The following is a 26395-nucleotide window of genomic DNA, read 5'->3' on the forward strand; positions in this document are numbered from 1 at the left end:
TTTTATTGCTTACTTCAGACGATGTTTGTTGCATAGTACGTAGTGTCCCATCACTTAAGTGAGCCATTTTCTGCTCCGTTCTAAACAATTGTATTTTTATTAAATTAATATTTTAATATTTTGAGAAAATGTATGTTATGTAATAATTGTTACTAAATTTAAGAATGCAACACACCCACAAAAAATTTTACATGTTTTTTAAATTTATTTTATTGCAGTTTCCTTTTGTAAAGCACAAGTGTCCCATCACTTTTTTCAGACACTGTACATCGTTCTAGCTTTATTATAGTATTTGAATAGAACATGTGGCAACGATAAAATAATTCTTTAAATGATATAAATTTTGTGCATTCTGAGTTATAATATGAACGAAACATAATACTGTTAAGTAAACCTAGCGCCAGAGTGTCGCTATGGTAAACAAAGTGAATTTTAAAGAATGTATTTATTCTATTGTGGTTCATGCGCTGTCGGCGAAGTAGGTTTAATTCAATCTAATAAGTTTAAATGAAATGCAAGAAAAAATGCATATAATTTAATATTCCGTACAAGGAAGTCATGTGTTGTACACATCAGATTTTATTCTTCGAAATAACCCAATGTATCTACAACCGATTGTCGTGTTATCCAAACCAAACATATTAACAAAAGATTGAAAGCAAGTGCATTCTTCAGTTGCCGACTAAAATGTGTTTTATTGCATTTCAGTACGACTTGGTATGACATAGCTTAGCAAAACTACATGGATTTCGAACTTTTGATCCTGTTTATAACACCAACTCCAAACACGATGAAAAGCAGAATGTTTTGAAATCGCAAACAATTCCAAACGCATCATTTATTAAATTATTTCTCAAGTTCAAATGTAAAGAATAACTCTAGATTAATACACGTATTCGATTATAGTTATTGTATGTTGTATACATATATGCTTTACCTTTACGGAAAAAATAAGAATTTTTGATCTGTACCTTTTGATTTTGGGAAAATATTAAAGAATTTAGAATATTATTCTCTCTTTCTCATGCATGATTTGCAGGAGGTTTTAATACACTCATGTCCATAAATTAATGATAATTCGGAGTCACGCGGAAATCGAACTCTAAAATAAATATATCACCTGTAAAATCACTACACAGATCTTCAAGAATCATATGCAAATTTCAGGAAGTAACCAGATGACACCGATGGTACGTCACAATGACGAGAGTGTAAGAGAGTGATATATAAGGAATACAGGCAAAGAAGTAAAATTGTTCGCAGGCGCTTTATAAGCATTTCAGTGCAATAACCGAATAGTTATGACAAAGAATCTCTAAGGAGAAGAAGTAAAGGTTCCCCGGGACAAATGTGGTTCCGTCAGACCGAAGAGACACATTATGTATATCCCTGAAGCTTACTTTAAAGGGGCAAACCATTCCAAAGCTATCCACCCTCCGTACCTCACTGCGCATGTGCGAAATAACATCAGGAGACAACAAAGCAGCATCAAAGAATGCAGCATGCCGTCGGCCATGTTAGCAATCTTTTACCACGTTGCTCGAAAACGTTCTTTGTTGTTGTTGTCAGAGATACTTGGTTTTAGCTATGTGAAATTCTTTTAAAGACTTTTTAAATGTAATGCTGTAAGTGAAATGGTTTTGGATATTGGGTGAAAACTTTGCTCTTGGTTTTCACAATGGTCATTCCAAATAATTGTCTAAACGTTTCCATGGTAATTTGTTTTCAAAGTTGTTGTCGGATAATTATAATGTATTTCAGTGTTTTCAATTTATTTAGGGGTGCCTTTAATTGTCTTTAAATATTGTTTTCTGTTTCAGTTAGTTATTGCAAATTTTGCTTTTAAAATTTCACTGTAAAATTTTAACTATGGATCCATAAAAATTTATTACGTTTTGTATGGCATGTGCTTTTCCCCCTTTTTAAGTTTACAGAAGAAAAGACTTAAGAAATTTATTTCATTTAAATTTTGTCTTCGTATGGCTCGCTGTTTAAATTGAAAGTAAAAATTGGACAGGATTTCTATAATTCGCCCCAAAATTCCAACTAACATATTTTGCTCATAAAACTCCAGAAATGTATGAAAATAAAACATTTTGAGTTATTTCAAAGTAAAAAATTTACTATCTCCTCGAACTGCGCTGTTTAAAGTTCACCCTGCGCTGGTGTTTCACTGCATAGCCGTGGCTCTTTGGTACAGCGGCGCAGAGGCGAAACAGGTTTACATAGCGTCCATGGAAGCTTTCATTCTTCTCCTTAGAGATTCTTTGGTTATGACACAAAGGACGCATTTGGATGATTTTTTAGGTAGTAGAATTGTGGGCGTACCCAACTGTGGAAGTATCAGACGAACTTGGAATTGCCCAGAGCGTCATCTCCAGGCTTCGGCAACGAATCAAAGTAGATGGTAATGTGAGTAGACGTTACAGCACAGGTCGCCCCAGAGTTATAACGCCGAATGAGGACCGGTATTTGGCAGTTACTGCCAAAAGAAACAGGCGGAGCACAGACTCAGACCTGTCTCGTCAGCTCTCTTCAGCCACTGGTACGACAGTTTCAAGGCAGACCGTGTACTGACGCTTAGGGCAGATTGGTCTATGTGTTCGTAGACCTGTCAGATGCGTTCCACTTACTGCAACTCACTTTCGCCTGCGGTTAGCCTGGAGCAGAGAGCATGCATTGTGGACACCGCAACAGTGGGCTTGTGTGATATTTTTCGACGAGTCCAGGTTTAGCTTGCAGTCTGATTCTCGCCGGACTTTTATATGGAGAGCTCTAGGTACCCGTTACCACCAAGAAATCATCATTGAACGACACTGTTACGGTGGTGCAGGAGTGCTCGTTTGGGGTGGAATTATTCTAGGTTCCAGAACTGACCTGCATGTTCAAATTGGAACCATGACAAGCCAAATCTATCGGGACGTCATTCTGGAACAACATGTACGTTTGTTTCGGGGCGCCTTGGGCGCACAATTTGTGTTTATGGATGACAACGCCCGTCCTCACCGTGCAAACATCGTAAGCGAATGCCTTCAATCGGAGGATATCACCCGTATGGACTGGCCAGCATTCTCACCGGACTTGAATCCAGTAGAGCAAGTGTGGGACATGCTTGGCAGACGAGTTGCAGCCCGTCAACCTCCTCCTACATGTCTACCGGAACTTCGGAGAGCATTGCTTTTTGAATGGTGTAATATCCCCCAAGATCAGTTCGATAATTTGATACTCAGCATGCCTAGGCGTTGTACGGACTGTATTGCATCGTCTTGGAGACATACAATGTGTTAACAATCATACCAACCATGTAATATTGTTTTTTTTTAAATAGGTGTTTTTTGTAACTTGCTCCAGGGAGACGAAATCGCTAATTGTTTTAATAATATCAAACATATAGCATCTTTTTTTTTTCTTTACCTTTTGTTTAATAAATAAGCTTTACAAATAAGTCAAATTTGTTTTGCTTCTAACTCTTCCTTTGCCTGATTTTGCATTATCCTTAATTTATGGACGAGTGTATAAAAGAATATATCAGTTTCTTTCATGTCTTCGTATTTGATATAAAACAAGATACTGTATTCAAACTTTACATATTTATTATACTTCATTTCTTTAATGTGCCTGTATCTGACATGACAATGATTGCTTCTGAAACGAAAGTATAAAACTAAATTATTTGGGATTTATTTTTAGCATGTTTTTTAAAGATTTTGATTTCTATTTTAAAACGAATCTTCATATAACAAATAAAAAACTAAAACTTCCACGAAGGACGAATTACATGTGTTAAGATACTAATGTTCTTTAAATAGAATTCTCGGCCAGTTTCATTTATTTTTGCAATTCTAGAATGAAGAACAAAATAAATACAAAATAAAATAAAAACAAAATAAAATATAATGTCAAATTTCATGTTCCAAAATGATTTTCAAGATGTTTTGTGAATTTTTATACTTATATTACGTCAGAATTTTAAGGAGGCTAAAGTTGCAAAGGTTGCCATTCATTTCTCAATTAATTTTTAAATTTTAGAAACACCTAAACAAAGTTAACAGCCAGAAATGAAAAAAAATAGTTAGAAAAATCTGAAAGCTTTCACATTTTGTATTACGCCCAATTTGTTTCATTTACATATACATGCACGTTTCGAGACCATTTGCACTAATGTTCCTTGGAGTTAAAAATGCTTAAATATAGCTTGTCTTTTTCATTTCCCATAAACAGTACTGCGTAATGGAGATAATTCTTTTCCGGCGCAGTGTTGCCATTGCTCTCTTTCAAATCAATGAGTTTGTTAATCAAAAACTCGTTAAAGATTTATGAAGTATATAATAAAACAAATTCGAAATTCAAAATTCGTGCTTCCGGTGTCCGCATCCGCGTGAAAGACTACGTCATTATTAATCTGGTGGCTGTAGGTACCGTCGTTTCAGCGCAACGCGAAAAACATACATACATTCATGCAAATTCTTTATTAGTTCAAAGGAGCTTTGTCCCTGAAGGACTATTGTTTTCGTTTTGCGATTTTGCGTTGAATCTGTTGAGGAGTTATGGTATGGGGGTGTATGTCGTCCGCTGGAGTTGGTAATCTTTTTTTTATTGACAGTATAATGGATCAGTACAAGTATACTGACATTTTAAATCAAAATTTGAAATCTTCAGCACGAAAATTGAACCTTAATAACGATTTTAAATTCTACTAGGACAATGACCCCAAGCACAGTGCTTTGAACGTTAGACTCTGGCTGCTGTATAACTATCCTGAAATAATAAAAACACCACCACAATCTCCAGACTTAATCCCATAGAGAATATTTGGCAAGAATTGGAATCGAGAATTCTCAAACACACCATTTCTCTGAAACAACAATTAAAATTGGTGCTTCAAGAAGAATGGGGTAAAATCACTCCAGAAATCACAAAAAATTAGTCGAATCCATCCCAAGAAGATTAAATCATGTTTTAAAAGTAAAAGGAAATCCAACAAAATATTTGAAATCTTCAGCACGAAAATTGAACCTTCATAACGATTTTAAATTCTACCAGGACAATGACCCCAAGCACACTGCTTTGAACGTTAGACTCTGGCTGCTGTATAACTGTCCTGAAATAATAAAAACACCACCACAATCTCCAGACTTAATCCCGTAGAGAATATTTGGCAAGAATTGGAATCGAGAATTCTCAAACACACCATTTCTTCGAAACAACAATTAAAATTGGTGCTTCAAGAAGAATGGGGTAAAATCACTGCAGAAATCACAAAAAATTAGTCGAATCCATCCTAAGAAGATTAAATCATGTTTTAAAAGTAAAAGGAAATCCAACAAAATATAAAAACCTTTTAAAAAGTAAAATTTTTTGATAAATATTTGATGGAAAAGTAAATGTCCCATCACTTATGTGAGCCATTTTTTGCTCCGTTCTAAACAATTGTATTTTTATTAAATTAATATATTAATATTTTGAGAAAATGTATGTTATGTAATAATTGTTACTAAATTTAAGTATGAAACACACCCACAAAAAATTTTTTCGTGTTTTTTTAATTTATTTTACTACAGTTTCCTTTTGTAAAGCTCAAGTATCCCATCCTTTTTGTGAGACACTGTATTTGAAGAAGTTAAATAATGAAAAATCTGCATAAATGTATGTATATTTCATTGTATAATAATGTATGTATAAATGCATTGTGATAAAACATCGGTACATAGAGCCATCGAATTTTGAATGACGTAATCCTCCTACGAATATCTCAATGACCAAATTCAAAAATCAAATTTGGAATTTCTTTTTGCTCATTTTAAAATTATTTTGCGGCATTGCTATTGAACTCAATTTTATGGTTTAAGTTCAAAGAACATGATATTTAATAAATAAAAGTAACACACAAAACGTTAAAAAAATGCCCCTTTGGACGTAATTTAAAATCTGAAACCTTTCAGATTTTTATTTTTTTCATTATTATTTTTATTTAATTTCTTCAATACAAGGCGATAATAATTTGTCTCAATAATTTGAAAGGTGATTTTCATACTTTTATAGTGATTCAACGCAAAATCCAATTTTGGGATTAGTAGCTCTTTTGAGTAAATGCTCCTTTAGGTTAATCTGTGTATTCTATAAAGAAGAATGGATATGTGTTTTTTCGAGATTAACTCAGTCACTACTACAGCTATCGTCACTAAATTTTGTACAATTTTCTTCTGGGTCCTGGAAATGGTCGACGTCTACTTTTTTCGCCAGAAAAGTAGCAAAAATCAGAGATATTAATTAAAAACTCAGAAAACACTAACCTTTACCCTCATTTTTTTCCGAATGGCAACAGTTTTGCACGCTGGAGATCAAAATACGCTTTATTTCGAGAAGTGTTGCCACTGCTCGTTTTAAAATCATAGAGTTTGTTAATAAAAAATTTCTAAGATTTACAATGAAATAAAAAAAAGCATTACCAAACATTATATACATTATTCCCGATTCTAAAAATTTGTGGGAAGCCATTTCGACTGCTTACGAATTTAATCAGCCGAGATATTAATTAAAAACTCTAATTTTCGCGCTCATTTTTACGAGTGGCAACAGTCTCGCGCGTTGGAGATAAAAATGCTTTATTTGAAAGTTATTGCTACTGATCGCTTTCAAATCGTAGAATTTGTTAATCAAAAATTTTTACGTTTTGAAAAATCTGTATATATATGTGATGTATCAGCTTTTGACCAGAATAAATAGATCGTTGAAGAAATATAGATGTAGTCGTATCTTAAATTATCAGACGATAAGTTTAAAAAACAGGATCCATTTATTATTGGTCAGGAGAAATAGCAGTTACAAAATTACATAGAGTAAATAAAAAAGAACTACTATAACATTTTGTATGAAGTTTACTCCGTGACATTTAAGAGAAAGCCGCCGATATTCTTTTGCGAGTCCTTTTATAGCTTCTGGAAAGGCGGAGCTTCCAAGAAATGACGTCAGCCTCGTCAACCAATCCAGTTCGCTTTAAATATTCCCAGAACATTATATAACTGTACGTGTAGAAAAGGCGGGAAAAACAACTTGACTACGGGGCTGTGGATTTAATTCCACGTACTTTCAAATAAGAGACCGTCGCCATTAAAAAATGAAAAGAACATAGGGTTAGAATTAAGTGTATTCTTGACTATGGAATTTTATTATTACATATATATATATATATGGAAGAATGTCTGTGTGTTTGTTCGAGTTAATGATTTCTGATCAATTATAATAAATTTTTTGCCACATTTAATTGACTGAAATTGAATATAGGTGAAATATTGGATGGAATTCGAGCTTTTACGACCACTTGATTAGAAAGACGAAAATCATTAATACTAAAAGGACTGAAATTTAGTATATACCTATATTGCTTAAAGCAGTCAAAACGACTGCATTGTTAAAGAATAACTAATGTGTAAACAAATTTGTCTAAAATTAATTTTTAATATTTTTATATTATTTACAGTTATATAACACGTTATTAATAAATATTAACAATAAAATGTTACTTCACTTGGGAAAAAATAATTTATGCGTTATCATATGTACATTTTTTACCAAAGTGGAAATCTTTTTATATGCACATCTTCCGAAAACATACTTTTGACATTTTTCACGTGTATTATTTGTTTTGTTGTTGTGGCAAAGTCGTGCTTGACAAATTTAGCGTTTGTTAGAATGGATCGCATTTGATGATGTTGCAGTTGATCTTGTGGGTCTTCATGCTCTGATGACTTTTTCTGTCTTGCAGCTCCGTATTCGGTGGAAAGCTGTTCCACTAACTGAAATAAGAACTCTTTTTCATTTTATTTGTATTCCAGTCGTTTCTTTGTAAAGGATTCAAACATTTATAGCAACAAAACCTAAAATATTAAAAAACATTTGGAGGGGCCATCTACGAGAACTAGCTTTTACTGCATATTTTCTGGCCATTTGATCCGCCATATCAACTCCAATTTTTGTGCTGTTATAAAATTGAATAGATTCCGGTAACATTGTTTTACTATTTTTATCAATTTTTACAAATTTATGCTTAGAACTTAGAAGAGCTACTCTTTTATTTGGTTTGCTTTTATATATTGTAAGAACACAATTCTCTGATTTATATAGCAGAGTGGAAAAACGAGGCGTATTATCCTTCGTTTGTTTGGCTGATTTGGGTAGTTCTCTGTTGTTTCCTTTGATAGATCCAACTAGAGTTGCTTTTATTGGCCAATAATTTTGTCACGAGTGACATGCTAGTGGATAAGTTATCGGTCGTGATATTTCTTCCACAACTTGTGTATGGCTCGACAAGTTTCAGAACAACGTGTTCACTGAGATTCGAATAACAAGTACTACTTTAGCTTACTAAGATACTGCTAATTCAGAAGTCAAACAACAAAAATCAGCGTTATACCTACAAAATTTTCACAGGACTAGTTTCGATGGTTTTACCGAACCATCATCTTCAGCTGCAAAACCGCAAATGAACAAGATAGGAAATAATGATTAGATAAGATAAGAAAGCCTGGACAAGAATAAGCAAGTGGAGCCATCTGTTGGCGAAACCAGAACTAAAACATAATTTCTCTAAAAGCCGAAGGCAAATTTGGATTGGAATTAGGATCGTTAACTAGAACAGAAAGATTTTTATGAATGTGAAATGCCTCTAGAAAATCCAGTTCTCCAATGGAAGATGTTTTTTGAATAATTTTGGCAGCAGAAAAATTGAAAGTGTGATTTTCGGACCAACAATGTTGAGCAACAGAAGACTTCTGTGTTTCCTTTTTTCTAACATATGCCTCATGTTCTTTGACGCGAAATTTTAAGGCTCTCCTAGTTTGGCCAATGTAAATTAAACCACACTGGCAAGGAATCCTATAAATACCCCAGGAATTCATATCCGGAATGGGGTCCTTGAGTATAGAAGTTGGAATTTTATTGATGGGAGAATAAACAACCCGAAAGTTAAACTTCTGCAAAATATGTGCAACTTTATAGCTAATTGATGGAAAGAAGGGAATGACAACAGAATTTTTATAATCTCCTAAAATAATACTGCTATTATTGATAATAGATATGCTATTATCAAGTATACGCCCAAGCCCAAATCGACAATTTATCACGTCCTTGTATGTTATCATGTGACGGTAATTGATAAAAAAATGAAAACTGTTATTTCAATACAGAACCGAACTGATCATATAAGAAATTTACTCAATTCAATAACAAAAGTCATTTGATTATTTAAAATTTCCCAAGCAATCAAAATGACTGCTTTTGGGCAATATAGGTATAACACACATATAAATATATATGTCATAATAAAAGAAAAGGAAATGCCGGAGCAGTGTCGACACGTGCTTAGATCCATATTGAAGAAGAATTTTGATTGCGTAGTATTTAAAGAGCTTGGCAGTGGAGGCAGTTTTAATTCCAATTTTATTTCCAATTGACATTATTTGGCCACAGATGACTTGGCACTCTAGTCGTGCCTTTCCACAGAAGATTTACATTTTTGATATTGTTGAGATAGCAAGCAAGCCAGCGAAATTACATCTTAGCACAGTAGAGAGCAAAAGCTGAAGTGCGTAGTTGTGCAAGATGGAGGCACGCGAAGAGACAAGTTTTGGTTTACAATTCGGTGATTGGTCGTCAAGAGGCATCTGGTATTAACGGTTACGTAATACCAGATGCCTCTTGATTAATTTGAATGACGGAATGATTAATTTGAATGTCGCACGATTAATTTGAATGACGGAATGCAGATAAGTTATTACGATTTTAGAATAGAGAGGAAGAATTAATGTTTATAGTTATATTATAATTCTGATTCATACATTTTTTATCTTACATATATATACCGGAAATGAAAGAAGGGGGCTAACTACAATTATTAATAAACGCATTTATATGTTGTACAAAAGTCACAAAATAAGAAATTCTGTCATTATACACATAACTGTTTTTCTAATTAAAATTAAAAAGTAGCCAAAATGACTTCCCTGGGCAATCTAGTGTTAAAAGCTGCTTGTTTCTGATAATGAGAGGGATTTGCTTTATTTTTCTGTGCGAAGTTCTTACGAGGTTTCCATATCGCATGAGTCTGAAAAATGTATGATTATGAATCGCATTTTTTGCATCGTTATCGGGTATCGTTCTCTTTGTTATTAGTTTATTATTAATTCGTATTGAATCGATTTATTGAAACACGAAATTTATTTTACGTTCGTAAAATAGCTAAGTGCCTACGTTTCATGACGATGTGAAAATGAAGTGCGTAGAGTAAAATCTCGCTTTCCTATAGCCCATCATGTCTCAAAATGACGCGATTTCGTCAGAAAACATAAAAAAAATCCTAAATCGAATTTCGAAAACATCGCTTCGAGGTGCTCTGGCTCTTGTCTAGATGCACCTATGTACCAAATTTCGTAGCCGTGGGTCTATTAGCTTACTCGCAGCGCGAACGAAAGACACACACACACACAGACAGACTCTTTCTTTTCTTTTATTATATTTATAGATTTCATATTTTGTAACACTTTAACGAATTTTTGATTAAAAAACTCAACAATTTAAAAGCGAGCAATGGCAACACTGTACGGAGGGGAAAAAACATTTTTATCTCCAGCGCGTGATCGGGAATTCTAAAGATATTCTCATTTTTAAATTATTTTGCGACATTGCTCTTGAATTGAATTTCATGGTTTAAGTGCGAAGAACATGATATTTAATAAATAAAGGTAACACACAAAATGTTACGAAAATGCCCCTTTGGACGTAATGTAGAGTCTGAAAGCTTTCATATTTTATTTCATATTTTGTAAAACTTATGTTTTCTTTCCTTTATTTTTTTAGATCAAAACTGCTGAGTGCTCTAAGCTCGAATCATGCTTCTAAGCAAAGGGTGTTGGTTCTTTGCTGCTCCGGTGGTAGTAGAACTCGGCAGGTTTTCCAAGAAGCTCGTAAACTAGGAATGCTTGAAGGTGATTGGATATGGATCTTGCTAGAGAAGGCTACATGGAATCCCGAATCTGGCAACTATCCTGTTGGAATTTTGGGTCTCAGGCATAAGCGTCAACTGACCAACAAGTAAGTGCAAAAGTTACTGCACATCCGGCTTTATAAATATTTCGTTTTCCGTGGCATGTTATAGCTGTTGTTTAATAGATTCTGTAATTTATTCTGGATTTCTTTTTACTTCCTTGTACGAAGTAAAGGAAGTTTCGTAATCACGAAAAATTTCGATTATCGTACTTCAATGACAATATCCATTTCGACCTTTCTCGAATCCGCTTGAACGGTGTTACATTGGTAGATACCGGGTGCTCCAAAAATGGCTGATGGATTTTGTAAATCAATTAAAAAAAAGACGGAATGCGATAGATATGTATCGTTTGCAGCCTTATGCTTAGGAAATCAGGGAATTTTATCCCACCAAATTTCAAATTTAGTTATCATTTTCACCCATAGGTGGCGCTGAAAACTGTAAAAAAAATAAAAACCGGTATGAAAATTTTGCAAGGACTGTTGCAAAAAACTAAACAAAGACATTTTTAATGTAACCCGTATTTTCTGCAACAACGTGGCGCAGTCTCAGGCAAAAATTTCCAAACATCAGTTCAAACCATAGACCTGTTATATACTAGACGGAGTATCGCCATTCAAAACCGGGTGAAAAAGCGGCACAGGAATGAGCTGCAGGAGTTTGGGCATGAAATGGAACTGAATCCAGACTTTGGCGTACTATCGCCATGGCTGGCGATTTTTTCCTCTCTTTTCTCTCAGTTCGAAATGCGAACTTGGAAAGACGTCATTTCGCAGAAGCTGCCGTTGAATTTGCAGAAGAGGTTAGATCGATAAACACCAGCCAAAATTAATAATTTCCCTAAAATTGGACACTTTATTTTAAAATTTAACTTTATTTTAAATTTTAATTTTTAAAATTTAAATAATTTTCATCCTGTAGAATAATATTTTGCAATATGTCCATCGGCGTCTACAAAATTTAAAATAAAATAAAAAAAAAAAAAAACTGGAGAGAACAAACTAAATAATAAACTAATAACTAAATAATAAACTAATAACTAAATAATAAACTAAATAAATAATAAACTAATAGCAAACTAAAAAATAAATAAGTAAAATAAATAAATAAAAACGAAGGCCTTTTTAGTACTTAGGACAGAATAAAAAATAAAAAAATAGATAACATAAGAAGAATGAGTGAACACAGAAGATACTACCAAAAGGAAATTTAATATTAATATGAAAAGGAAATTTAATGTTAATACGAAAAGGAAATTTAATGTTAATACGGTGTATTACAAAGAACTACAGAGTAGGCAAATCAAAGTGAGAAAGATATTAAATAAAATGAACTAAAAATGAATGTCAATAAAGCAGATATAAGTTAAAAGGAAGAGAGAGAGTGGTAAATAATTAAATTATGAAACAAAAAGGTGGTAAATTAAGACTTCCTTTTACTAGCAAATATATATATATATATATTATGCACGTTGCACAATGTAGTCGTACGTATTTTAAATAATTTTAGAAGGTAAAATTTAAATAATGTTCATTATTTTTAAAAAGAAACTTAAAACTATTAAAGTTTTGAAATTTAACTGCTATATAATTGCTATTTTCTTAATACTTAACAAATTCTTAATATTTGAATAAATGCCAGAAACATGATATAAGAAAGAAAATACGTGTTTGAAGGTAAACAAATTTGTTATATTTGGATGCAAGAAAAGGGGATAAAATAAAGTCATTCATGTCCCCCCAAAAAAACATAATTTTATGCAGTTCTTACACAGTGTTACATCAACATTACCAAGTATTAAATACATACATTACTACTTCGCACATGTCCGCATGAGCAAACGCATACAAAGAATATATAAACAAACGTATTCAAAGCAGTCTGTTGGCGTATAAAAAATGTCGCCAAAGCAGAATACTAGACTAATTAAAATTATATTGTATTATTAAAATTTTAACATTTTTTTCAGAAAACAGTTATTAGAAACATACATATATATTAAGATACTTTTATTTAAATGTTATTTCAAGTATGCATATATTATATAAAATTAGAAAATCTATTTTTTATTAGAAAAAGGCAAGTAGAGTGGATAAAAAAACCTCTACATTTTATAAAATTAGGTTTTAAAACATTAGAAAAAGCTCAGTTGTGAAATGTTACTCCTCCATCTTTCACATATCTGGAATTACATCCATATGCGGAGCACGAAAGTATCATTTTTGAAGTCCGAAACAATGCGCTTACACGCAAAACGCTTGCTTCTCACAAATTCTCCATAGAACTGTAATGGTAAGGAAGATTCGCGGGAAATACGATTTGGGAAATGTTCCAAATGTCACGTGGTTCGCATTCCTGTTCCCCTTCATGGTTGCCGTTTCTCTCTCTAGTACACTACAGCTCTATGGTTCAAACATGTCACTTGAAATTGTCTCACATATAGTACAGATGTGCTGCTTCAACTCCGCAACTGTTTGTGGAGTTTGGCGGTATGCCACCAAAAAAAAATCTGATGTGTATACCACATGACTTCCTTGTACGGAATATTAAATTAGACGCATTTTTTCTTGCATTTCATTTAAAATTATTTGATTGAATTAAATCTACTTCGCCGACAGCGCATAAACCGCAATAGAATAAATGCATTCTTTAAAATTCACTCTACTTCTTTACCATAGCGACACTCTGGCGCTAGGTTCACTTAACAGTATTATATTTCGTTCATATTATAACTCAGAATGCACAAAATTTATATCATTTAAAGAATTATCGAATCGTTGCCACATGTTCTATTCAAATACTATAATAAAGCTAGAACGATGTATAAAAGGAATTAAAGAAATAAAATAAAAAAAAAAAAAAACAGTTTTTCACAGACGATTGAGTATTTCTTATTCAATTAATTCAGTTCTCACTTCGCGACAATACAAAAATACATAAAAACTCAAAATATCTGTATTAAAAATTACGAAGTAAATCTTAAACACTTATTTCCTCGAAAAAATTCCAGAAAGGATTAAGCATGATTCAATTCGCAATAATAAATGAAGGCGTTATCTTTGTTGTTGCGGTGCTAAGTTTCTCTAGATTGACAACAAATCCACTATCCTGCTGTTTCAAATGTAAACAAGCAATGGCCGCCTTCAAAAAAAATATTAGGCTCAGCGGCACTTAAACAACTTTAAAATTGTTGATAATTCTAAACATATTGGATACAGATTTACTAAAGGCATAAAAACCTTAACCGGAAGATAAGAACAACATAATTTAATCATTTTTAAAGCAAAAATTGTACAATTTACAAATATATAAGAGTAAAGAAACTGAGATCACGGAGCCGGGTAACAGAGTGGATATATATATAAATATATTTATATACGTTTGGTGAGGCCGATTGCAACCAAAATACGAGGTGCACATCTACATGTTAAAGTAGTCCTATATACAAAATTTCAACGTTCTGAGACTACTCGTTTTTGAGTTATGCGAGATACGCACGTACGTACATACGTTCGTACAGACGCCACGAAAAATTCTCTTTAGAATTCATTTTAAAGCAGTTTTATAATTTTTTTGGAGGAAAAGAGTGTTTTATTCTGTCCTTACGTACAGATATCACGGAAATACATCGTTAAATTGCATTTGAAAGAGGTCAAAATGGAATATTTTCGTTGAAATATGCTGCCTGAAACGTTTCGCGATTACAATACTTCCTTTTTACTTCGTACAAGGAAGTAAAAATGTAGTGTGTTCCCCCCTCTAAAGAGAGGAAAAGTGTCATTTCTTCATGTGCTGACTACGTAAATGTTTTTTAATATTAAGTGTAGAGATTTTTAATGAATGTATTAATTTAAAACCTTTCCTGTTGAAAGTGTTGTGATTATTAATTCATTAATTCATGTTCATTATATAGCCATTCTCTGCAGATGTAATCTCCGAATGCATGAGACAAGTAACTTTTCGTAAGTAGGAAAAACGACGTTGGGAGCTAACATTGTATAGAGTAAATTCACAGAAATTACTTTTGTAGTTAGACTAATATAGATCTGGAACAGAGATATAGAGATACGTAATTTAAATTGAATAATATTACTTTAAATGTTGCCAATTTTTTAATGTGTAACGTCTTTTGAATCTTTGCATAAAAATAGTGTTTGTCAAAGAAGGAAATTTCTTTTCTTGTACATGTCTATTAAATTCAGCGACAATACTGAACGAACTTTTTTTCTTTCATTTAAGACAGCAGAATATTGTAAATGACATGGGCATTAACATGGAAATAACAAAATATTTGCAAAGGAAGTATTTTTTGCAATGTGAAAGGAACAGAATGCAACAAAATTGCAATAATAATAATATACTGTTAGCACACAATGCCTTTTTAGTTGGATCGAGACCATCGTGTTTTGGTTTTGCACTAAATTCATAAACTCAGCTATTGATATAATCTAAACGTTTAAGATTGCTTTTGATATTAACAGCACCTTTGAAAGATTTTATAATTTTATATTTCCATCAAACAGGAAGCCAACTTCAGAACGCTGCAGCTAAATGTTTTCGTTTCAAAGAAAACAAACGATAATTTTCATGCTTCCGTATCACTCATGTGAATCATTCATCAAAAAAAAACTTGAAAGAATCTTGTCTAAACGTCATTACGCCGAGAGAAAATGATGTCATCGGAAAAAATATCCAATCACAAGTACGGATTTTTCCTTATGAGCATGGCGCGGTACAGAATGCTTATATGCTTGTAAAATATATAGAGGAATTTCGAAAGAAAACCGACCTATGAGTAGTTACTAAAAATAATACATATAATTTTCATTCAAATTATATTTATACATATTTCTTATGTAAAAATTCGCATATATGCTAAATTATTGCAAATTACTTTACTCGAATAGAGAATGCACAGAAATTAAAGAGTTGCACATGCCGAAAATGAAAAATATGAAATACGTATGGGTATTTATGCATATGCTTTCCAAAAACATGTATCTGCCTTACTTAATATGTTAACAAAATACTTAAATATGTATTAAATTTTTTTATAAATGTATTTGAAATGAAGGATTTATTCATTCATAAACTCCTGTGAAAGTTACTGTGAAGAAATCTAATTATTAAATGTATAATGATTCTACAATATGCGTACTTAAGGAAGTAATAAAGAAGAGTTTTAGGATATGTATTTCTGAAATTAAGGGTAAAAAAATCTGATAAGTATAACTAAAAGAATTATTCCCTTAGATTTTATAATACAGTTAAAAGTTTAAAAAAATATTTTTTAAAAAAATCCTTTTTTTATTCCCTTTCAGAAATATACAGAAAAAGTTAAGTACTATTTAACTATAAGTATCACTACTAAAATAAAAGGTATTAATACAAAAAAAAACTATTAATACAAAACAAAAAAAAACTATTAATACAAAAACTATTAATATTAAAACTATTAATACAAAACAAAATACAAAAAAAACTATTAATACAAAACAAAAAAACTATTAATACAAAAACTATTAATATTAAAACTATTAATACAAAAACGAATATCCTCTCAGAACTTTGAAATTTTGTCTGTGGAACTGCTATAAAATGTCGATGGGCACCACCCTCTTTTGGTTGCAATCGACCGCACCCAACCTATGTATTTGTAATAATAAAATTCCATAGTCAAGAATACAATTAAAATTCTAACTGTATGTTCTTTTCATTTTTAATGGCGACGTTCTCTTATTTGAAAGTACGTGGAATTAAATGCACAGCCTTGTAGTCAAGTTGTTTTTCCCGCCTTTTCTACACGTACAGTTATAGAATGTTCTCGAGATATTTAAAGCGAACTGGATTGGCTGACGAGGCTGACGTCATTTCTTGGAAACTCCGCCTTTCCAGAGGCTATAAAAAGACTCGCAAAAGGTATATCGGTCCTGAATACGGCGCCGCCAGCGGGCAATCAACCTTCTTCTCCACCACCTTTGATGATTCAAACTGAAATGGAAATATCTGCAACTACTCCACCTGCCTCTCCTTCAGCGCTAGAGCTATCCAAGAGCGCGATCCAGATTTACTCTCTAAAGAATCGGCACACAGACCTCATTTTCGACATCCAGCGATTACAGCGAACGGACACTCCGAATAAGGACCAGATGATCAAACAGTTACAGGATGAGGGTGAGAAAGTTTTATTTTCCCTACATACCCTATGTTCTAAACTCGGCATAAATTTATTCACCCTCCCTGCCACTGAAGAGGAATTCTTCAAAGAATGTAAAAAGACTTCTAAAACCCCTGATTCGGACTCCAACACTCAAAATTCTAACCCTAAAATTCAAAATACAAATCCACCCTCATCCCCAGCCAATCAAAATCCTCCAAAAGAAAATCCTAAAACTGACTCTAAAAAACGAACCAGACCAACTGATAACGAAGGATTTGTAGTTCCTCCAAAACATTTAATTGCCAAAAAAACACTTCCCAACACTAATAGTAATGAAACCATCACAACATCCAATTCTTTCACAAACATAAACTCTGATAACACTGAACACTCGACGCAGCAGCCGGCTGTCACTCAAACACCAAAAATTCAAGCACCACCTCCAATTTTCATAAAACCGCGAGCTGATTGGTTCTTTCTCCTCAATCAGCTTCGCTGACACGCACCAACTGTTCTTTCCAAACAAAACGTTGATTTTCTAAAACTCACAACTACTAACGAAACAGACTATAGAACAGTTGTTAGATTCCTCACAGACAATAATATTGAATTCAAATCTCACACACTCAAATCAGATAGACCACTTAAAGTGGTAATTAGGGGATTACCCTCAAATACACCGCTCAACGTTGTGCAGACTGCGGTTGAAGTGCTTGGCTTCAAAATCCACAAGATCTCTCAACTTAAGAAATGGAAGACAAAAATGCCAATGCCTCTCTTTTATCTACAAATCTTCAACAGCCTCAAAGCTGAAGAAATCTATTCCATAACCGAGCTCCTTGGAACTGAGGTATCCATGGAACACTTCAAAGGTCAGAAAGGTCCCTCCCAATGCTGGCGTTGTCAGGGATTCTTTCATTCATCTGAAGTCTGCACATTACCAAGACGATGCGTCAGATGCGCTGGGCCGCATCAAGCCAAAGAATGTACTAAACCATTTGAAGAACCGAACAAATGTGCAAATTGTTCGGGAAACCATGCTGCTAACTGGCGTTCCTGCCCGAAGTTCCCAGGCTCCAAAAACAGACAACCTCCAAGGCCAAGCACCAAACCCAGTCAGACCGTTGACAACACAAACAAATTTAACTTACAACATAATACATTTCCAGTTCTTCCGGCTGCACACACTCCCAGTGCAAATAATACTCGCCCTGGAGTATCATACTCTGCTGCCCTTACGGGTATGCAACAAGCTGCACCCCAAATTCTTCCAAATTTATCGGTCCCCTTAGGAGCTAATTCGACGCTAAATTGCACCGAAATTCTATTGGCAATTATTCAAATCTCAAACCAACCTGGTATTGACCAGAGCAGACTTCTTTTGGCATTCAAAAACGCCTTACCGCAGCTCAGAGTGGCTCCATCTGGTGCTGACGCGGCTTACTATATCTTTGAGAGTTATATTACTCTCCAATTCTCTGATATCCCCAGTCAGTAAAATTCAATACTTTGAAAGGATTGAAAAACTTAAAACTATGCACCTGGAATGCAAATGGCATTCTATCCAAATTCCATGAGTTTCGAGACTATGTGGAAGAGAAAGATTTTGACATTATTTTTGTCCAAGAGACCAAACTCCAGCCAGGGAGAGCTCCCAAGCTTGCAAATTATGCATTATATAAAAATGACAGACAAGCTTCTAATACTCGTGATGTTTATCATGGTGGCACATGTGTCTATATTAAAAATTCAATACCACACAAAAGAATTGACACTCCGAGTATGAGTAAACTCGAGGCAACAATCATCGAAATTTTCATTCAAAATTCGCCCTCCCTTGTAATGATCTCTGCCTATCTTCCACCAGGTGGAAATTTACCTGTGGTTGATTTTAACAAATTGCTCACCTTTTCCAACAATCTAATCATAGCTGGTGATTTAAATTGTCACCACCAGCATTGGCGTTGCCATAGATCAAACCCTGCTGGTCGTGGCCTTCTAAAATGGGCTCAGTGCGCCCAAATTAAAGTTATTGCGCCGGATTCCCCTACTAGATATGGTTCACGGGGTGCCCCTTCATTCATCGATTTGGCACTCTTTCGAAACATCCCTTTTGGATATCACGTGACTGTGGAAAACTGTTTATCCTCAGATCACAACCCCGTAATCATAGACCTTAATTGTACTATCTTTAATCAAAATTCTCCGGCACTCGTCTCTACAAACTGGGACAATTTTAGTTTCAAACTTAAAAGTAAAAGTTTGCCCTCCCTTGAAATTAAATCCAGCCATGATATAGACTCGGCAGTTGATCACTTAACGACCATTTTAACAGATACTTATAAGGAAGTATCAAAACCCACCCTCAGACCCAATTTTCGTAAATTACCTCAAGAAATTAAACTCAAAATTAAAGAAAAGAATAAAGTACGGAGACTTTGGCAAAGAAATAGAAATCCTGGTTGAAAAATTAAACTCCGTGCTCTCCAAAATGAGATCAAGGCATCATGTGACCATTTCTTCCAATCACAATACACGAATTACATTCAGTCCCTAACGACCAATGATAACAGTCTTTGGCGCGCATCAGCCCGCCTACGCAAACACAAATCTAACATTCCGTCCTTAGCTACGGACGCAGTGGTGGCTCACACAGACGCTGAGAAATCCGAATTATTTGCTGATTCTCTTCAAACTCAATTTACACCACATAATGAAGGAATTTTTGCGAACAGCGCAAGTTCTATCCCACAGGATGTTGAACGTATCCTCTCCTCGCCTTTTGCGAGAGAAATACAATATACATCCATGAGCGAGGTAAGTGAATACATTACCAAGCTCAAACCCAAAAAAGCCCCTGGTATGGACTCTATTTCTAATCGTATGATTAAAAATTTACCCACCCATTATCTGTTTTTCTTAGTAATGCTTATAAATTTTATGATACAGCATTGCTATTTTCCTCAAAGCTGGAAACAAGCACTTATTGTGCCTATTCCAAAACCAGGCCAAAGCCTTTCTAACCCTCAAAATTATAGACCTATCAGCCTCCTATCCTCGTTATCTAAGATATACGAGTTTGTGTTACTTAAACGCCTGAATGATTTTCTCCGAAATCACAACGTTCTGATTGATGAACAATTTGGATTTCGAGCAAAACACTGCACCACGCACCAGCTGCTGAGGACAGTGGAGTTCATTCACGAAGGGTTTCGTAACAAAATGCTTACTGGCGCTTTATTTCTTGACATAGCCAAAGCATTTGATAGGACTTGGCATATAGGAATTATTATCAAGCTCATACGACTTGACGTTTCGGCCCATTTAATTCATATAATTAATTCGTACCTCACTAATAGATCTTTTTCTGTACGAGTTAATTCTATCATTTCGACACCCCGTCCTATACTAAGCGGCGTCCCCCAAGGGTCACTTTTAGGCCCAATTTTGTTCAACATTTTCATAAATGACATACCAAAATCACCAAGTATCACTCTTGCACTTTATGCAGATGATACGGCCATCCTAGCTCAACACAAACGCCTGGAAAACTTAGTCCGAAACATTCAGAGTTATCTCTCTAGCCTTGAGCACTGGCTCATCACTTGGAAAATAAAAATTAATGTTGCTAAATGTGCTGCTATGATATTCAAACGTAGCCCCCTCCCGTACCCTTCCATTAATATTAAATTCTTTGACGACTATGTTCCCTGGTCAAACTCTTACAAGTACCTAGGAGTTGTACTTGATTCAAAATTAACCTGGCGCCTTCACATTGAAAATGTTCTCAACAAAGCAAAAGGTGCCAGAGCCCAACTTTACCCATTTTAGCTCGAAAGAGCAATCTGTCAATTAAAAACAAAATCCTTCTCTATACTTCCATAATAAGACCTGTCTTTATGTATGCATGTACAATCTGGGGTACTGCTGCAAAAACTCATGTGAAAAAACTTCAATCTTTTCAAAGTAAAACCTTACGTATGGCCCTAAACGCAGCTTGGTACGTCCGTACAGATGTGATTCATTCGGACCTTAATATTAAACCAGTTGATTACCTTATCAAAAAACATAGTCAAAATTTATTCCTCAAAATTGAACAGATTGATAACCGAGCACTTCAGCAGATGCCAGCCTACGATCCTACTATTCGCAGCTCACAGAAGAGACCAAGAGCCGTGATTGGCCGAGAGTTCGGCATCTACCCTCCATCTAAAAGGGCAAGACACGCCCTCTCAACATCAGTTCCAGCTCCCGCGCCAAGAAGGAAGGAAGTCTCTTCAGCGAGCTGCCATATAATTGCTTATTACCATCTCTACCTGCAACCAAGATCTTCAAGCAAAGTTATCAATCTGTTCGCATAGAGTCACATCTCCCGCAGATTTTTTAAAATCTGCCTATGAATATTTTCAACGCGTTCATATTTATTATTTGCACTATCCTACACAAGCCACATGCCAATGAGCCTATTAATCTTAAAATCTTTCCTCTCCGCTTTCTGCTTTAGTGTTGTATTGTGTATAAAAAATTTATAAAAACCAAAAAAAGTATAAAATATAAAATACAAAAAAATTATAAAACCTAAAAACTTTTAAAAAATATTATGATTCTTAAGTTTTTATTATCTCATCTCTATCCCTAAACTTTCTTGAGCCAGTGGCTCCCTCTAGTGTGCATCAAGTAACTCACTTATGCAAAATTTTTTTCCCATTTCTGCTCGCTTTTATTAATTCTGATGAGGAGGTAAATGGTTTTGAACCATAGGAACTCCGTAATTTTCAAATCATTGGCATTGGCATCGGTGCTTTTTCTTAAATGTCACGATGCAGTAAACTTCATACAAAAAGTTATTAGTAATTCTTTTTAGTTACTCCGGATATCTGATTTTGTAACTGCTATTTCTCCTGAATAATAATAAATGGATCCTGTTTTTTTTTAAACTTATCGTCTGATAATTTAAGCTACGACAACATCTATATTTCTTCAACGATCTATTTATTCTGGACAAAAGCTGATACATCACATATATATATCTACTATCTATAAGTATCATTATTAAAATAAAAGTTCCTGTAATTTGAATTGGACCGAATAGAGCATTAATTAAAAATTGACTTAATTTTTTCCATTTAAAAGATGCCTCAGAAGTCAAAAATCATATCATATTTGAGAAACTATTTAGGAAAAAGCTCTATAAATAGAAAAGAAATAAGGCATAATTTTAATAGTACAATAAACTTTGATCTTAATTTTTGTAATCTTTAACCGAATAACATTGAATCACCTTAAAAGTTTCTCCTAATGTAATTAACAAAACTTGTGAAAATATTTCGGTCAAATTAAAACGTTCTGAGCAAAGTGTTCTGTGAAAAATATAGCATTTAATTCCATCTAAATGAAATGTTGTTTAAAAATGTATTCTCTTCATATACTTGGGACTCTCAAGTATTGGAGAAAAAGAAAATATATACATTGATATGTATAGTTAAGACGTAATTACAAAATATTTACATACGATCGTGTCAAAAACCCATTGAACTAAATCACCCAATGTTTTGGTTACAACGAAGTTATCGCCAGTGCTTCAAAGAAGCGTATGGGGGAAACCGGTTAGAGCCACTCTATCTTACTTCCTACCTCCATGGCTTGCATGCGATTTGAGTTTGAGGATAATGAGAAGTGGGTGTCAAGCAGGGACTAATAAACTCCTATTAGAGTAAGAGATAAAAGTATTTCCTGTCCCTAAGCGCCAATTTTCTGCGTAATTACCCGCGGTTATCTAAACGAGACAAGCATCAGAAGTGGATTCCCCTTCCGGAAGGCGGCATTTTGAGGGCCGATGGCGAATAGAACAATCGATATGGAACAAGAGCTCGTCCTTGAGTTATGAAAAAATATTCATCAGAACAGCCAGCCACGTAATTGAACTCTCCAGGGGGATGTGTAAAAAGATCTGAAAGGTTTCATTTTTTAACGGTCGCCCGAAAAGGTTTGGTTTAAGATCCTCAACAAAACTCTTACATGGGCCCCGCACATTACATCTATTAACGAAAAGTTTCGACTGCATAAAGCTAAACTATACCTATTGCTCGAAACAATGTTTTATCAATTGATAACAAGTTACTCATTTATAAATCCGTTCTCCTTCCATTACTACAGAGGTTGTTCACACATTAGATGATGTATCTTGTAGACGATGTATATTGTATTCACAAAACTAAATTACATAAATTTTTGTGTTTCGAATGTTCTCTTTGACATCCCTTTTTCTGAACTATCTTTCGACACCGCAATATCCTGGATAATAATGCCTTTTGAAGTGGCAGAAGAGATACTCTATCCCATTCCTCCCGAACAGCTTTCCAGAGTCCTGTTAGGGTTTTGGGACAACGTTTGGAGAATGCAGTTTTTAAAAGTCCGAAAGCACAAAAATCCATCGGGAGATTGAGTAGGGATATCAGTGAAGGGTATGGCCTTGATACCAGTTTTTTTTTTTTTTTTTTTTTTTTTTTTTTGTTCCATTTCTTTTAGGAAATTTACAGTAGATTTTGATGTGTGACTGCTAGCTTTGTCCTGATGGAGTCTCACAGATGGATGGCACTGTGGGTAAAGCGATGGTATTTCATTCAGAGAAATGGGCGATAAAATATGTTTCTGATAGTATTTGGAGTTAATCTTCACATTTTTTTGCACTCTCTTTATTTTTAACTTGCCATTATAAGAAAAACCAGTAACAATCATGAATACCTTAGAAAAACTTTCTTTCGATTCTTTGAACCATGTACTTAAATTTTTTTCTCCCCTTTTATGATAATAAATGGCTCTTTTTTTGTTACAGTCATTTAAATACACCCATGCTTCATCTATTGTGACAATTGTTTTCCATTTTTCTTTGGATAATTGTTTCTCATATAGAATTCTGCAGCGTGTCCTGCGTTGAGCGATATGCTTTGGAAGAAGACGATGCACATTGCGTTTTTGAGTTTCTTAAGATTTAAACCAACGTTTATCATTTTGTTTACGGTGGACACCGAGTATTTTTATGCTTTTGCAACTGTCCTTTGACTAGCGGGATTTTCTTTTAACATTAAACAACGTACCTTTGCAATAGTCGAAGACGTCCGTTTTTTCTTGGATACTTGTTTGGAATTTTTGTCCCACTTGAGGCTCCAATTTGACGTTTTTGTTTTCCTTTCTTGTTGATGATATTACCTATCGACGCTTTAGATATTACAAAACCATGATTCTCACATCGTTTTTGGATAACGGAGTATGCATATTTCTCTTCGGAAAGAGCGTCAATGTAGCCTTCAAACCACTGCTTTGTTAAATTTCCCATTTCGATTAAAAACAAAACTTTCAAGCCACAGACGATAATTTTGACTTTTTAAAACATAGTACGGTTACAATTACTTCTTTTGCAGCAAACTATGTTTTATTACCGCTTACCAAAATCGTCTAAAAAATCTGCGAACAGATCTGTATGTTATGCTAATTCAGTTTGGGCCTATACCAAAAAGTGTAATAGGAAAAAATTACAGACTTGCCAACAGTCTGTTCTTAGTCAAATAAATAAAGCGGAGTGGTTTATCCGCAGCAACAGAATTCATGAAGAACTGGATATGGAGCAACTACCCTCACATTAATCTAAACTTTTTAAAAGCTTCCATGAAAGACAAAAAACAATTAACAACCCGGCCATTAAGATTTGCCATTATGACTGCAATGACCTAGCAAATATGGACAGGCCCATGGCCCAACTGAATGTATATGTTACCGTGAAAGGCCGAAATTGGAGAATGTCGACTTTCGCCGGAGAATGTCAACATTCACCAAATACGTCGGTGAAAGACCGAATATTTCACTACATTCTTGTATATTCGGACCCTCACCGGTGTATGTCGACAATCACAGATATGCTCTGGTGAAAGTCGAAAAGAGAGGTCATAACGTGCTATAAGAGTTTAAGTTGTTGCAATAAATAAGATTTGAATCACATAATTTAGTAAGTTTTTTTATGACTGTTATTTTATTTTCTCATTTAGCACGTTCTGTATAATTCAGTAAGTTTTTAACTTCTATTATTTTCCTTTCTCATTTTGAATGTATTGAGTGTTTTAGGTTCTCATGTTCTTAAGTTCTTATTTCAAGTCTCAAGTGCGTTTATTCGCGACTGAATGACGGAGAAGAAAATATAATATTGTTATATGTTTCACATTCACCATTAGCACATGGTGAATGTCGACATTGACCGGTGTAAGTCGACATTCTCCAGATTTCGGTGTTTCACCGTAACATATATATTATGTAATATTTATTATAATGTCTTGAAGGTTTTTGTTAACCTTCTCTTATTGTATATGCTATGCATTCGTTTTAGTCTTACGTTTGTAGTATTTATATCTTACTTATCGGATTCAAATTACCAGTGTTCGCCTAACCTTGCCTTCATCCACACGTTTACCATCTCGACGACTTCTGGTCTGCATTCATTTGGCACCGCTTAATACTTTATAAGGTATTTCTCCCGCCTTTTTAGCGTGCCTTCGTGGTGTAGTGGTCTGCATGCTGGGCGCGTATTCTAGAAGACCGTGGTTCGATTCCCGGAGGCGGCGTTGCTCATTTTTCATCTCTCCTGCTTCCAAAAAAATACCTTATGTCCCTATAGCTTTAATTAGCATTCTATAACTTATGGTTTAAATAATATGAATTCTAAATTGTAAATTATTCACTTTAAAAACTGTATTATAAAAAAAATTACCTTAGATATTTTTTAGGTTATTTCATCATACTATTCGCAATTCTTATACTGTTCTACAAGGGGTAGAGCCTTATCGCTAAAGTACCCTTGTGTACCAAACACAGTTCCCGCTCCTATTAACTCTTTTTTTTTTTTTTTTTTTTTTTTTTTTGTCTTTTTAGCTTTATTAGTAAGAATAATTTTCTTTGCAATTACGCCATATACAATTCAACAGCAAAATTAGAAAAATTTTAAAAGCTGCATAGTGTACGTCCAGAATTCCAGATGAAGCGTTAATGTGTTGGCATACATTTTTTTTAATCTTTTCTTAGTTCCTCATATCAATGTTCAGGTTTCTTACTAGAAATGATTTACAAAACTCATTTTTTTTTTGGTCTTTTTATTATTAGCATTTTGTGTACTTACTTATATTACATAAATATAACATGATATT

The 26395-nt window shown here is 34.1% G+C and overlaps 1 protein-coding gene across 1 annotated transcript in view; it reads left to right on the forward strand.

Annotated features, from left to right (window-relative positions):
- LOC118186408 (glutamate receptor ionotropic, NMDA 3A-like) overlaps window positions 1-26395 on the forward strand; it is a 221883-nt gene that overhangs the window by 76088 nt on the left and 119400 nt on the right. Inside the window, exon 3 of the mRNA XM_085812593.1 lies at window positions 10855-11088. Coding sequence (XP_085668719.1) covers window positions 10855-11088 — 234 coding nt within the window. The remainder of the gene's footprint in view (window positions 1-10854; window positions 11089-26395) is intronic.

This window comes from Stegodyphus dumicola, chromosome 3, assembly GCF_044657685.1.
Source record: "Stegodyphus dumicola isolate Sdum_Otavi_A_Nest chromosome 3, ASM4465768v1".
Classification (NCBI taxonomy): domain Eukaryota; kingdom Metazoa; phylum Arthropoda; class Arachnida; order Araneae; family Eresidae; genus Stegodyphus; species Stegodyphus dumicola.